Genomic DNA, 15,649 nt, shown 5'->3' with positions numbered 1-15,649 from the left:
ACCCCAGCCCAAAAGAGAAAAAAGATCCCCAGGAGAGGAACACAGAGGGAAGTATAGACAGAGAAGCAAAAAGAACGGAAGCAGTCAGACTCGACTGTCAAACAGTAAGGCATAATATGAGGTTTGAGAAGTGGATGTGAAAGTTTGTGTGGGTGGAGGAGAATTGTTGATATGAAGTCTGCAACTTCATCTCTCACATCACAATAACTTCCTTTCCAAGACTATAAAGCAGCAATACCATTAATAATCATGCAGTGAGCAATTTCCCTTATGTGCACTGCAGCAGAATACATTACATTACACTTCAGAGAGGGTGATCCAATTGCTCTGCTATTTAATGACTCAAAGCTTAGAGGCACTGGGGTGATGAGAGTGTGTTTGTATCTAGACATGCACATAAACACACAGTCTGACTTTTCCCTTTGCTTTCATTCCCTGAAACAACAGCTTGGCCCTATCACACAAGGGATATGCAGATCAAATACGCTATAACACACTGAAACGAACAGGAGTTCACTGCAGTCGCAATGCCCCTCTGCTGACCATAAACACAAACTGCACAAATACCAACACACAAATGTCAGTATTTCTCTGTGGTCTAGCTCTAATCAGCTTCGAATGCTCCACAGATCTCCAAAACATCTGTTCACTATCTTCAGATGGCAGTTTCCTGTCCAGAACAGACCTGAATAGGGGTTCAGCAGTCAATCGTCACAAACCAGTTTCCTTCATCTGCTTCAAATGAGATTAGATTTGATAGAATTTAAATAAACATTGTGGGACATTTTGGGCAAGGTTCCCTGCCCAAAATATACAGACAATACTGAAGATAACATAATAATTGCAAGTGTCTTTACTGACAGGTTTAAATAGTTTAAAAAATCTGACTGAAGGTTTACTTACGAGCATTTTCCCCATTCTTTCCTCAGGTTTAGCATTTAAACTCAACTAAATTGAAGTTTGACCTAAAATATGTGGACTTCCCCAATGGATAGCGTGGCTATCATAATGGAATTCTGTCTTCCAAAGTTGTGACAATGATCATTTTACTGTAGAGTACAAAACTGATTCAAAGTTAATTTTGTCCATCTATGAATTCTATCTCCGATCCTACAGGAACAGAAGAATAAAGAATGCATCCTAGTTGCTTTGTAGGATAATGTACTACACTTAATTGTACGTTCTGTCTCTTAAGACGATACAACATAAAAATATAGTAAAATACTGTGAAATTAAATTTGCCACTCATTTTTTAAACTTGAAATAAGAAACTTCCCGACATTTTTTTGAAAAATTCAAGGAACCATGCAAGTTCATATTATCATATCATTCATATTACTTCATACTTTAGGGAACTCCTAATGCACCTAAAGCAATTACATTAAGAGTTTGAAGGACTTTTTCATGTGCCTTCATGGTCTGAATACGGTTCCTCCCTGACCAGAATACATTTCTGAAACAACCATAAGAACAGCAGGTCATGTGCATGGATGCATATCAGAAATGTCAGAATTCCACAGTCATAATGTGTAATTAGTAGTGGTAAAGGAGTCCTGACCTTGGTTTGGACTACTTTGAGTGGGAGGTATGTCTGCTGCTCCTGCCCGAGCCTCAAACTCACATCCAAACACTTATGCCAAGTATCAATTTTTGCCCTGTGTAGGAGGACTGGACCTGAATAAATGTTTCTGCCTGAATGGATACACTGAGTGGACACAGGAAAGCCACTCCCTCAGGAAAGGCTTTGGAAAGGGCAACATGGATTTCCAATGATTCTTGGCAAATTACCAGAAGTGGAAGCACATACATTTCCAGCTCCAGCCAATCTTAACCGATTTTATTTGATGGTGAAAGATGCTGAATAAAACCAGTTTAACTCCTAGCTGGTCTGTTTTTTATATATTGGTCAAATTATTTTTTGTCTTTAATATTGATGGTCAAAAAGATGTTTAAAGGTCATCAGACAATTACAGGTGACGAGCAGATGGAGCACCTCTATGGCCTGTATGGGCCTGAAATGGTCCTAGAAAATATCTAGTTATTTGATGAAAAAAGAAAACTGTTCAAGCTTCCATAACAATGCAAAGACAGAAGTAAACTCATTCAAAATGATGTGTGTTTTAATAATGGGGAACTGAATTAAAAGAAGCAAAGTATATTCAGACATTTAAAGGTTTACTTTTGGATTCTGGTTACATTTATGATAAATTTGTCGAATACGGTGCAGTGTTTTGATCCCAACTGCAACGACAAAGTATTCTCAATTTGCTGCAGCTCGGATTTGCGCCTCTGACTGGCTTCATCTCCATAGCAACAACAGCCAAGGCGTATGGGTGTAGTTTTTAGAGCTGTTACCGTACCATACTACACCATACCAAACTGGCTGAAAGCTGAACTAATACAAATTGATGGCCTTACATAAGCCTTTAGTATTGTTAGTATCTTATTCATTCAAGCATCTATGCATTTCTACAGGAACACAAATATGTTTAATGCTTTGGTACAAAACTGTATACTTGAAGAAAGGTACATGTAGGACCCTAAAGGTACCAAAAAGGCTTCTATTAACACTTGGAAGCTGCTTTCTGGAGGATATTTGGAGCCACTGTAGGCTTCATTTTGATAAAGAAATATCATTTCTGACAGCCAAAATGGTTTGACAAGATTGTACATTCTATCGACTCCTTTAATACCAAACACCTCCCTTTGAAGGACACATTGGTGTTAATGAAAACTTTGAACTGTTGACCAAACCTTCAGTTCCCCCAAAGCTGTATTTATCCTGAGGATTTTGCTGAGGCCTACGCTCTTTTCCAGCACCACCCTGTTTTACAGATATACACATGCACATCTGGGAGCTACACAGTGCAACCACAGTCTTCTACTACTACTACTTGTTGTTAAGTGCCATGCTCAAGGTCAGCTGGATGGTAGTGTTTTGAGCTACTGCCACCCATATCTATATCTATAAGCACATTATCCAAGAGCATGATCCCTGTCATGATGGATGTACTTGTCCAAGTTAGTCTTCACTCTGGTTTATGTAAAAACCTCTCTATCCATACACCAACATTTAGACGTGCCAGGACACTCTTTGTATATAAATATGGGTTATCAGTTGGAATATTGTGATAACAAACCACAGCATACATTACAGTGGTTGCAACAGTGGCTGCTGTCCAGCACCACTACTGAGAGCTTCATTGTGTGGGAGAGGAACTCAATCCGGATGTCATCTGATCGCAACACACACTCTACAGAAGACTCATTCTGTACTACAACTGACAAACTAGCATACATTCAAAAACATTCACATATAGACAGCACTAGAATGAGAACAAACAAGAAAACAAAAGACAAACTGGACTAAGGTAGGCTAACGCACACATACTGTACACACACACGCACACTAAATAGATTTTAAAAATCCCCTCTCTGCAGGACTCAAGGCCTCGTCCAACCTCTGTGATACACATCCAAGTGTTCCACCTCTCTATTTATACATGAACCGCCCATGCTAGTGTTACCTCTGACAAAACAAAAGCTTTTAAACTCCATTTCCCCTCCATCACATTCCTCTGTCTCATGCCGGCACGTTAAGTGTCTTTGTGTGTGCATTTTGCGGGACTGGTGCCATCACCAGAGTGCCGTTACTGGACGGATGTGCCAGCTTGCTGGCTGCACTGAAGTGGGGAGTGAGATTGGGCTGGGTGTTTCCTGCATTTCTCTCACCTCACAATGAGGTGTAAATATGAGTCAGCAGGAGCTGCTGGTCCACAGCTTTGGTGGTGAAGCAGGTCCATATCTGGAATGGAACCTGTCCATTGTACTACAACAAGGGAAAAGTCACATTTCTGGATTCGTGCACCAATGTTGAAACACATGCACACGCACACACATGCACACGCACACACACACACACACACACACACACACACACACACACACACACACAAACACACTTAAAGTATTCTGTCAATAGGAAGCAGACAATGCCATCCTACAGCAGATGTGACTAATAATATATTGTGGGACTCACAAGCATTTGTTTCAGACACATTGTGAATTCTAAAATAATAAAATGATCCCTTAAATTGAATATTGATTTAAGAATTATAAACAAGATGTGTTTTGAGGGACATTTTAAAGTTGGCTGCTAGAAAACCCAAGACTGTACTGAGATTAGAGCAAACCCCCATGTTACTGTCAAACAAAGCCAATCTAATATACCACAAGTCACAATTCTTGCTTATTTTGCTTCTTTTAATGTATATGTCTTCGTAGCATACATTATAAATAAGATATTAAAAGAGTGCTAGACTAATTTAGCACAGCACCAAGATTATTATATTATCTAACGTTGTCTTTTTACTACATTACCCACAATGCAATCGGTGACAGTTTGGTCGTTTCCCCACATACGAAGATTATTTTCTTTTTCAAACTTGTAGTCAAGTATCAGTGAGCGGTAACTACAGACATGCTCTGGGCACAGAATGGAAGAGTCCAGCTTTCTCTGGAAACACAGGACGCTCACGTTTGGATTTCAGCTTCAGATTGTTTCATTGTTGCCGTCTTGTCTTTGGTTCTTTACATCACCACCTGCAGCCGTTCTCTGGACCTTAATTTATCACAAAGACATAGAACGAATTGACATTTCCAATAAAAGTTAGTGGTAATGGGCAAAAATGTCAATGTGTCACCAAAAAAGTCCATTAATTGGGTCTATCAACTACCCCTGGATGTCATCTGGTTCAGCAGTAAATTGTATTCGTTCTCTACCAGACTGCAGAAATAGCTACAATTTTCCCTCAGTGCTTCATTAAGTCATTGGGATCACATGATGTGTCAGGAAAAAAATCTTGGCATTGTGAAAAGCTTTCAAAAGCACTTGAGTGGGGGAAAACTTTGTGAAATAGGTTTTCCATTCGTGGCCCAGTTTCTCAGCGGGGACTTTTTCCAAAGAGGGTTAGTGTAAGGAGACTGAGACAGTTGTGAACCTCAGGATTAACCATGCTGTGGGCATGTGTCACTTAGTAAAATCCCACTGATCACCGCAGTTAAGACTTAATCAATCTCCAATTAGACACTTTTTGGTTTCCACAGTGACACATTTCATTTTCAATATAATCTGCTAAACAACCTAATTTCCTCTCAAGTCCATGACACAATAGTGCTGATGTCACTGGATGGTTTGCTGTGGTTGACCAGGCCACAAAGTAGGGGAACCCCACTGAGGACTGAAGTAAAACACAAAAACAGATTCACCAGCACCAACTGAAGATCCAAACATGCCGTGCAACGAAGTCCCAAAGGCAAATCATTTCTGACGATGTACAAAAGCAGGACTGATTCAACTGAAACTGTGTGATTTGGAGCCAACTCTATCTGTGCATACAATCTGTAGCTTGACACAGCACAGTGACACATCTACTAGCTACAATGTGTTTTACTTTCAGGCTAGAAAACATTTGGTTTGGCAAAATACAGCAGGCCTTCCTTTGTTCCAAATACAAAGCTGCTGGTCTACGGCCACCAACATGGCAGTGAGCTGCAGCGGGAAAGAAATGCTTTGAGTAGATGACGTGTGACGTGACTGTGTGTACAGTATTGTCTACATTTGAACACAAGGCTTGAGCCGAGACACACATTTATCTTTAAAAGGGCTTGAGGCAGAGGGGGTTGTCTGATTCAAAGTGAGAAGGGGAGGAAATTAATTCCAAATGGGACCCAGACTGCTGCGGATAACGCAACCTGGCTGGTGTGTATACAGTATATCCATCATCCCAACACACTTCTGTACGCCGGTTGACTTGCGTAACGAGGGAGGGTCTGTTTGGGGGAAGACGAGGGAGGAAAAGAGGAAGGGGTCGGGGGGCGGCACCGCTCTCCAACATCAACACAGATGGAAATCATTTGTGTCTCGACAAAGGGACTGGTCCACATTCTCCCTTAGCAAACCCGAGGTGGAGCCTCAAACAGTCCAGTGCCGGCAATACTGACTCAAATGTAGCTGTCGCTGAAAGCATGAGAGCTTGAAAGCATGAGAGCTAAAACAATTAGTAAAAATGACAGACATGCAGCCTCTTAAAAATAAGGATTTACATCTTTTTCTGGTATCATCAATTTAATATTTTGGGGGATTTGGCTGTTGGTCGGACAAAGCAAGCGATTTGCAGACACTAGCTAAGCATTAGCTGGAAGTCTCTCCTCAAAGGCATCTATTGTGTTGCACTCAGGTGTTCACACGAGTACTAACAGAAGTGTGAAAGGGTGAGTGAGGCATCAAAAGAAGAGAGCTCTGTCTCACCACCTCAAGAAATGTCACACACTCCTGATGCTCCCTCATGCAAGACACCAATCAAAAGTGAATGGACATCATGAAGTATGAAAACTACAGAAAACAATCAACATTTTACCAAAGACTAATCATTCCTTTAATGATGCATGCTGTTTTTCTGGAGAATCTGGATGTTGATTTGTTTGCTTCAATACAGCTCAATGGAAACACACATCATTTACAGTTTATGTTTTAGGAGATTAATTCAAACTACTTGACAGCTGGATGGATACCGTTCATGTGGCTGAGGCAGTGAGCTTGTTGATGACAGGAATCTATTTCATGTCAAAGATAAAAGAGCAACTTTAGTTTAGCATAAATCCTAGATACGAAAAGAGACAGAAAGAGAGAGATCATTGTAGAATTCAGTGGGATGTTGTCACACTTAGTGGTCATTATGATGTAATTAGAGACAGACCTTGTTTTTTGTGGGCTTAAATACATGTGTGTATGTGCTCAAGCATGGCACATTGTAACATGCAGCAGGGACCGTCTCCCTTAGATCCCTGAAGTGATTTATGAGGTAAGGTCAAACGAACTTCTCTGTGAGTGTATACAGTATGTGTCTGAGCATAGCCACTAGTGGAGGTCACTTAAACTCTTGCGCGCGCGTGCGCGCACACACACACACACCCACACACACACACACACACACACACACGAAGGGGAAGGCCACAGGGTGGTTCAAAGCAGACCCGACGGAGCTCCATAGAATTAAAATTGGTCCCTATGTCAGTCTATTTGAAAAGTGGATAGACACTGAGGGTGGGGGAAAAAATTGATACAGCATAGTATCGCGATATTTTGCGTGGCGATATTGTATCGATACACGGACGCCAAGTATCGATCTTTTATTATATAAACTATTTAAAAAATTTAAAAAATTTTTAAAAAAAAAACAATAATAAATTTACTAGAAAAATCAAATCAATTGCTTTTTCAGTCCACTAGATGGTGCTGAGTTATTTTCTGGTGAGGTCAGGAAAGGTCCCGGGTCAGCATGATTGGTAGGAAGTTGGTCAAAACAAATATAGAGACATCTGGCCTCACAACGGGGTAAAATCTGCCAACAGTAGCCAGGCTCATGGGGAGAGTGCAGCGCATAACTGTCTCTCTGCCCTTGACGTCCACGCATCGCAAGTTATACTGAGTTATATAACTCTAATATCCTACTTACTGTATATAAGTTATAGTTCATATACTGAGTCCACACATTTGCATTTAGTTACGTTGGACTATGTAGTAATACAAACAGTTCAGTTTGTCAGGTTCATGCAACATTTATGACATTGTTGGTCAGTCTGTCTGCTTGACAATCCTATTTTGCTGCAATAAAAATGATTGAAATGAGATGAACAGACTGAAAACTTTATCTTATTAGATAAAACATGTTGACACAGTTTTCCTTTGGGGACATAATTTGAAGTTGAAAAAAGTAATAAATCGCAATATAGGCCTATGCTATCGCAATACTCAGAATATCGCAGTATTGTGATAATATCGCAGTATCGTGATAATATCGTATCGTGACCTAAGTATCATGATAATATCGTATCGCGGGATCTCTGATGATTCCCACCCCTAATAGATACCCTGCTGGGTCTCCTGATCCATAATGACATTAGGCCATGTCCACACTACTCCGTTTCCATTTGAAAACGCATATGTTTTGCTACGTTTACAGTGAGCGTCCACACTACGCTGGCGTTTTCGAGCACCGAAAATGGAGGAGTTTGAAAAAGCTCCCGAGGACGGATAAGTTTGAAAACGCCGGGGTTGCATTTTTTTGTGGACGGTCGAAAACGGATAAGTTTAGAAACGATGACGCCCACACCCGCGTTCGCTACTTGATTGGTTCTTAGCAGTCACGACGTGTCCTTCCCTGATTCGTCACATTCCTATCACGTGACCGTTTCCCGGAAGATCACAAACAACAACATTGATTACCGATCGACTACCAGGTTAATTTAACATGGACAACTGATTACAGGTGTTGCTGATCTTGTTGTATTTACTAGCAGCTGTTGTCCAGTTAAAGTCTGCATTATTATGGAGGAAGCAGCTGTTAATGGAGCAATTAGTGAGCGGCGTGTCCAGCAGTGTTAGCAGACCTACTGACAGGACGTCTGAAGTCACGGTTAGCGGCTTTAGGGAGGACGATGGACACAAAACGGAGGACTTTCCTTTTTTATTATTGTTTATTTTGTTCTGCACAAATATTGTGAAGTCCGCAGATAAAATGTAAAGGAACAAAACAGTAATTGATCTCCAGTAGGACAGAGACTTCAGCCACCAGCAGAGCTACGAGTGAGAACAGACAACAACGGAACTGAGGAAACGAGTGAGACGTGTGTTGACCTCATTTACGACCCATAATCTAGTAAACCTTTATGTGTAAGTGTTAATATTAAAGTAAATTTGATGTGTGAGAGAGAGAGATAGAGCAAGACCTGCAGCGCTGTAACTAAGTCTGAAAAATAAAACTTCTAAAACGTTCCACGAAATGTGTCTGAGTTTATAGAGGAAGATTTTAAAGAATATCCTAAGTATCAAACACGACCTTTCATTATTAAATACTACTTTATTACTCTGAAACAAATGTGTGTGCACAGCTTCAAACACGTCATGTATCTTTTGCGCCTTGCTCTAAGCTGAGGCTCATAAGTGTCACATGTGTGACTATCTTGACCCGCTGACGGATACACTGTGTTAGCATGCTAGCATGCCTTGAGCTAAAGATCAGCTGACTGTGCTGATTGCAACACTGTCAAGGTGTAGGATCAGTAAGGGTGTATTAAAATAACGTCATTGCAGCTAAGCCTGTTGTTCAAAGCTTAGCTGCGTTAGCTTAACAGTGCTAATAAACACCAGCAAATGTGGTTCATTATGCATTAATTGCTAACATTTGAATACCTCCTCCTGAGTGATTTGGGCTATTGCAGCCACATTTGGTGGAAATGTGTCGATATGATGTCTAAGTGACCATGATAAATTTGGTGCCACTTGGCAAATAAGTGGCGCTGTAGCAGCATCATCTGACTATCAATAAAGGAATATCTGTCCATCTGTATGTGTGTCCTTCGCATATGTCGAGAACCGTTCGTCCGATGGACTTCACACTTAGTGGGTGTATTGCTGAGGACCCAAGGACGTGCAGTGTTAAGTTGGTGCAATTTGGACACAAGACAAGTTTATTATTAATAAACTATTAACAAACGGACAGCACTCTGTGCAGCAACGGGGGCAGGGCAACTCTCAACAGAGATGAGAAAGCTATCGTAAGCTACTTCCATAATCAGCTCCAGGAAAAATGATGGTAATCGATGATCAAAGTATTTAACAATAGCTTTATTATCTTGGCTCACAGTTGCACATGTGCATTACCGATCGGGCCGGTGCTAGCAGAGAGTGTAACGTAGGCAAGAGCAAGCAAAATGTCAGCAATTCTGCAATATTTTACACTGGAAAATCTGTAAACTAGATAATGAATGAAATTGGCCTTCATTCTCTGTATTTATTCGTTAATGTTTTTAAAGGGTTCAACCTGAGCCATACAACAATGTTAGCAATCATATCACATCTTTACATGGTTAGTTGTACACAGTTGTTATAAAACAATACATTTCTGTTTTTAACACATTGGTATCGGATCGATATCTGGTATCAGCTGATACGCAAGTTGAGGTATCAGAATGTGTATCGAACATCCTGTATTAAAAATCCATCATTTGACTTTGATACGATGATACGATCAAGACGGACGGCTGCCTCGACGTGTTGGTGCGCATTGTTTTGTGTTGTTTTTGTTGTTAATTCAGTTTTATGCTGCGATACCCGGACCACTTTCTCCAGAGATGAGCTCATAAACATCAGGGGAACAACTCCAGCGGACTTAGTTCCAACTTTTCTGCTAACTTCTGTGGAATTACTGGACATTCTAGTCAAAGGTGCGCTCACCTTAGCCCATGCAGTGAAACGCCGTAGGAGAGGGAAACGGGCCGGCGTGCTTGTGCATCTTCGCACATGTGGATTTCGCACACCGCTGCCGGGCATATTTCTCTCAAACGTCCGCTCACTGTGCAACAAACTGGACGAACTTCAGCTACTGGTGGGGAAAGACAGAGACTTTTCTTCATCTTCCGTTTTGTGCTTCACTGAGACCTGGCTCTGAGGATCGATACCCGACTCTGCGCTCCAGCTGGCTGTCTTCTAGCTGTTCAGAGCGGATCGCGATACGGAGCTCTCCGGCAAATCGAAAGGTGGAGGAATCTGTTTCTACTCCAACAGTGGCTGGTGCAACGATGTGACAGTGATTCTACAGCACTGTTCTCCTGATCTGGAATCTTTCATCATAAACTGTAAACCCTTTTACTCCCCCCGTGAGTTCGCTTCATTCATACTGGTCGGTGTTTACATGCCGCCGCAGGGCAACGTGCAGGAGGAACACTCGCCGAACAGATATGGTGTGTGGAGCGGACCAACCTGGACTCTTTAGTTATTGTCCTTGGTGACTTTAACAAAGGAAACCTCAGCCATGAACTACCCAAATACAGACAGTTTATTAAATGTCCAACCAGAGAGGAGAACATTCTGGACCACTGTTACACAACAATCAGCGGGGCCTATCACGCCGTCCCTCGTGCTGCACTGGGACTCTCTGACCATGTCATGGTCCATCTGATTCCTGCATACAGGCAGAAACTCAAGCTCTGCAAACCTGTGGTGAGGAAATTCAAGAAGTGGACCAGTGAAGCTCTGGAGGATCTTCAGGCGTGCTTGGACTGTACAGACTGGGACGTTTTCAGGACTGCTACCAACAGTCTGGATGAGTACACAGAGGCTGTGACTTCATATATCAGCTTCTGTGAGGACAGCTGTGTTCCATCAAGCACCAGGGTGAGTTACAACAACGACAAACCCTGGTTTACAGCAGAACTCAGACAGCTAAGACTGCAAAAGGATCAGGCATTTAGGAGTGGGGACAAGGACTTGTATAAAGAGTCAAAGTACAGGTTTAGTAAGGCGGTGAGAGATGCTAAACGACTGTACTCTGAGAAACTGCAACACCAGCTCTCAGCAAGTGACTCTGCTTCTGTCTGGAGAGGCCTCAGACAGATAACCCACTACAAGCCAAGAGCCCCCCACTCCATGAATGACCTCCGCCTGGCAGACGAGCTGAACGAGTTCTACTGTCGCTTTGACAGACAATGGGACAGCCCTGACTCCATCCCCCACAGCTCCATCAACCAGCCCCAGACCACCAGGTCCCCCTCCCCCAGCCCAGCAGGGGCCCATGCCTCTGTACCACCCATCACAGTGTCCCCCCCACCCCCCTCCCCAGTAACGACTCTCTCTATTCGGGAGAGTGACGTCAACAGGCTTTTTAAAAAACAGAACCACCGCAAAGCAGACGGCCCAGACTCAGTCTCCCCCTCCACCCTGAAGCATTGTGCTGATCAGCTGTCTCCGGTGTTCACAGACATCTTCAACACCTCCCTGGAGACATGCCACGTACCAGCCTGCTTCAAGGTCTCCACCATCATCCCCGTCCCCAAAAAACCTAGTATCACAGGACTTAACGACTACAGGCCCGTCGCCCTGACCTCTGTGGTCATGAAGTCTTTTGAACACCTGGTCCTGTCCCACCTAAAAACCCTCACTGACCCACTCCTGGACCCCCTGCAGTTCGCTTACAGAGCCAACAGGTCTGTAGACGACGCAGTCAACTTGGCCCTTCATTTCATCCTCCAGCATCTGGACTCCCCAGGAACCTACGCCAGGATCCTGTTTGTGGACTTCAGCTCTGCCTTCAACACCATCATCCCATCTTTGCTGCACGACACGCTCTCTGAGCTGCACATGCCCGACTCCACCTGCAAGTGGATCACTGACTGACAGGAAGCAGCACGTCAAGCTGGGAAAGCACGTCTCAGTCTCTCGGACCATCAGCACCGGTTCCCCCCAAGGCTGCGTTCTTTCCCCTCTGCTCTTCTCCCTGTCCACCAACAGCTGCACCTCCAGTCACCAGTCCGTCAAGCTCCTGAAGTTCGCGGATGACACCACCCTCATTGGACTCATCTCTGGTGGGGATGAGTCCGCTTACAGGTGGGAGACTGACCATCTGGTGACCTGGTGCTGTTTGAACAACTTAGAGCTCAATGCTCTTAAGACAGTGGAGATGGTTGTGGATTTCCGGAAGAATGCAGCCCCACCAGCCCCTATCACTCTGTGTGACTCCCCCGTCGACGTGGTGGAGTCCTTCCGCTTCCTGGGCTCCATCATAACCCAGGACCTCAAGTGGGAGCTTAACATCAGCTCCATCACAAAGAAGGCTCAGCAGAGGATGTACTTCCTGAGGCAGCTGAATAAATTCAACCTGCCAAAGACAATGATGGTGCACTTCTACACTTCCATCATTGAGTCCATCCTCTGCTCCTCCATCACAGTCTGGTACGCTGCAGCCACAGCCAAGGACAAGGGCAGGCTGCAGCACATCATTCGCTCTGTCGAGAGGGTGATTGGCTGCAATCTGCGGCCCCTCCAGGACATGTTGACTTCAAGAACCCTGAAGCAAGCAAGAAGGATTGTAGCCGACCCCTCTCACCCTGGACAAAAACTGTTTGTGCCCCTTCCATCTGGTAGGAGGCTGAGGTCCATCAGGACCAAGACCTCACGACACATGAACAGTTTCTTCCCGTCCGCAGTCCTGCTCATTAACAGAGCCCGGGACCCCCACTGACTCTGTCATCCCCAGGACAATTTCCTACCGGTCACTCCCCTGCACATCCCTTCTATTACACTCGACACTTTTACACTACACTTACATCTCACTTGTTTATAGTCCTGTTATCTGTTCGTTTGTGCACTTTATTTTGTATTTCACTTTATTTTATATTCCACTTTATTTTATGTTTTACTTTATTTTATAATTTTCTGTAAATTATAATATGTTTCTACTTTGCACTGTTGATTGTTGTTGATTGTTAAATCAACAACAATCAACAACAATTAAATGTTATGCACCTCATGTCAAATTCCTTGTATGTTACCATGGCAATAAACGGTTCTCATTCTGATTCTGATTCTGGTTGTGTGCCGTTAATAAAAGTGTAACTATGAAGCTTATGAAGAAGTTCATAAAGCATTGTATTTTTCAGTTTTTGTGAAAGTTGTTTTGATTGCAGGATGGAAAATTTGCTACAAAGACAAAGACTACAAATGTTGCCACAAAGACAGGAACAAACAGTAGAGGGACATCACTCCTCCTCTTTCATCTAATTTTCCAGGAAAACCTCGGCTGTGATTTCCAGACACACACTGGGTCACCAGAGGAGGCTGAGGCTGTGGACTGCTTCTATTTACAAACTGCACTGTAAGGTCTTCGTGTGTGTGTGTGTGTGTGTGAACATGTAGAACAAGGTGTTGTGGCTTATTGTTATGGTGAGAAGGCTTTGCGAGCCACCACAGCCACCTGCTTTCCATCAGAGGCATCTGCCATGACACTAAAGACACACACACACACACACACACACACACACACACACACACACACACACACACACACACACACACACACACACAGCTTGCTAACTCTTTTCGTTCAGATATTTTCTGATTGAATTCATTACATCATTCTATTACATGTTTAACAAAGCTTAATGAACAAAGGTTGAGAAATCGACGACTGATGTTCAACTCAACAACTTTAGCAGCTGGAGTACCAATCTTTTAGCAGGTCGGTTTAGGTGTGATGGTGGTTAGATGATGACCTGCAGAAATGTCATGACTCATGAGGCTAAATACTGAAGTGTTGAAAAGTGATGTGTTGCAGCTACGATGAGTAAACTTTAAGAAAGCGCTGGAGCTGGATCAGTACTTAGTGTTGGCAGAGTGTCAGAATTGGTATTGGAAGAGAAAAAGTCAGATTAGTGGATTTCTTTGTTTGTACAACATTTACCTATTGAGAACATTGGCTTATTTTGTTACAAGTAAAAACAAAAACTCATTGCAATGGCACTAGATTTAAAACATTTCAAATGCTATCCAGCCCTAATTTATTCCATTCTGTCTTTCCTCATAACCCACGCATGAAAAAAGATACATTTTATTTAAATACAAAAAGATCAGAAAGAGTCAAAAATAAAGTGACACTGGGTTCACTTGTATTTGGAGAAACTCCTCTATTCAGTCACATGTCTAAAGCACGTGCATGTGTGTCTTTATCACAACACAATACAATCGGGTGTGGTTACATCCTCCAAATCAGCAGATACTTTGTAAGAGAACATCTGAAACCGAGCATGAAGGATTATGGTCATAGGTCATGGGGTCAGGATAGAAGTCTTACCAGCCAGGGGTGAGGGATCTCAGGGAGGGGCATCTGAGGCGGGGCTGGCAGACCACTGTGGATCTCTGACTTGAATGAAGGCTCTGGGAAGAAGGATCGAGTATCAGAAAAGTAGTTCCAACTGAGAAACATAAAAACTTGGAACTGCTCTCTTCCCTATTGTGAAGATGTTTTCCTGTTAACATAAAAAAATGTACTTTATATCGTGCTGTTGATGAGACCTTAAATTAACTGACTTAAGTTTAAAGATTGAGCAAAAAGCAACAATCTCAACTTTTTATAAAACTGATGGATGGATGGGTGGGTGGATGGGTGAGTGTATGAATGGATGGGTTGGTGGATGTATGGAGGGATGGATGGGTGGATGGATGGAGGGAGGGATGGGTGGGTGGGTGGATGTATGGATGGAGGGATGGGTGGGTGGGTGGATGTATGGATGGAGGGAGGCATGGGTGGGTGGGTGGATGTATGGATGGAGGGATGGATGGGTGGGTAGATGTATGGATGGGAGATGGCTGGAGGGATGGATGGATGGAGGAATGATGGATGGGTGGGTGGATGTATGGGTAGATGGATGGATGAATGGGTGGATGGGTAGATGGATGGATAGGTGGATGGATGGGTAGATGGATGGATGGATGGATGGGTAGGTGGATGGATGGGTAGATGGATGGATGGATGGATGGATAGATGGATGGATGGTTACAGGAGAAAATAAACTCTTAGATAATCTTGCAGTCTCTCTCTAAAGTGTTTGTGAAGCGTGGCTTGTGATCTCACCTTTATCTGACAGGACTCTGTGGAGGATGTTGGAGAGGTGCATCTTCTTCTCTCGAACCCCAGCGCTCAGATACTCCCTGTCCAACAGGTCCAGGAACAGACGAAGCTCACACACCAGCTCCTCCATCGCTGCAGCACACACACACACACACACACACACACACACACACACACACACACAC

General features: G+C 43.2%; 1 protein-coding gene across 1 annotated transcript in view; it reads right to left on the bottom strand.

Annotated features, from left to right (window-relative positions):
* Positions 1-15,649, bottom strand: part of afap1 (actin filament associated protein 1) — a 76,560-nt gene that overhangs the window by 39,119 nt on the left and 21,792 nt on the right. Inside the window, exons 2-3 of the mRNA XM_031874262.1 lie at positions 15,468-15,596; positions 14,688-14,770 (exon numbers count right to left, since the gene is read on the bottom strand). Coding sequence (XP_031730122.1) covers positions 14,688-14,770; positions 15,468-15,596 — 212 coding nt within the window. The remainder of the gene's footprint in view (positions 1-14,687; positions 14,771-15,467; positions 15,597-15,649) is intronic.

The sequence above is a fragment of the Anarrhichthys ocellatus genome, unplaced genomic scaffold, assembly GCF_004355925.1.
Source record: "Anarrhichthys ocellatus isolate YVR2014 unplaced genomic scaffold, GSC_Weel_1.0 scaffold79, whole genome shotgun sequence".
Taxonomy (NCBI): Eukaryota; Metazoa; Chordata; class Actinopteri; order Perciformes; family Anarhichadidae; genus Anarrhichthys; species Anarrhichthys ocellatus.
This window is presented reverse-complemented; position numbering and strand designations above follow the sequence as displayed.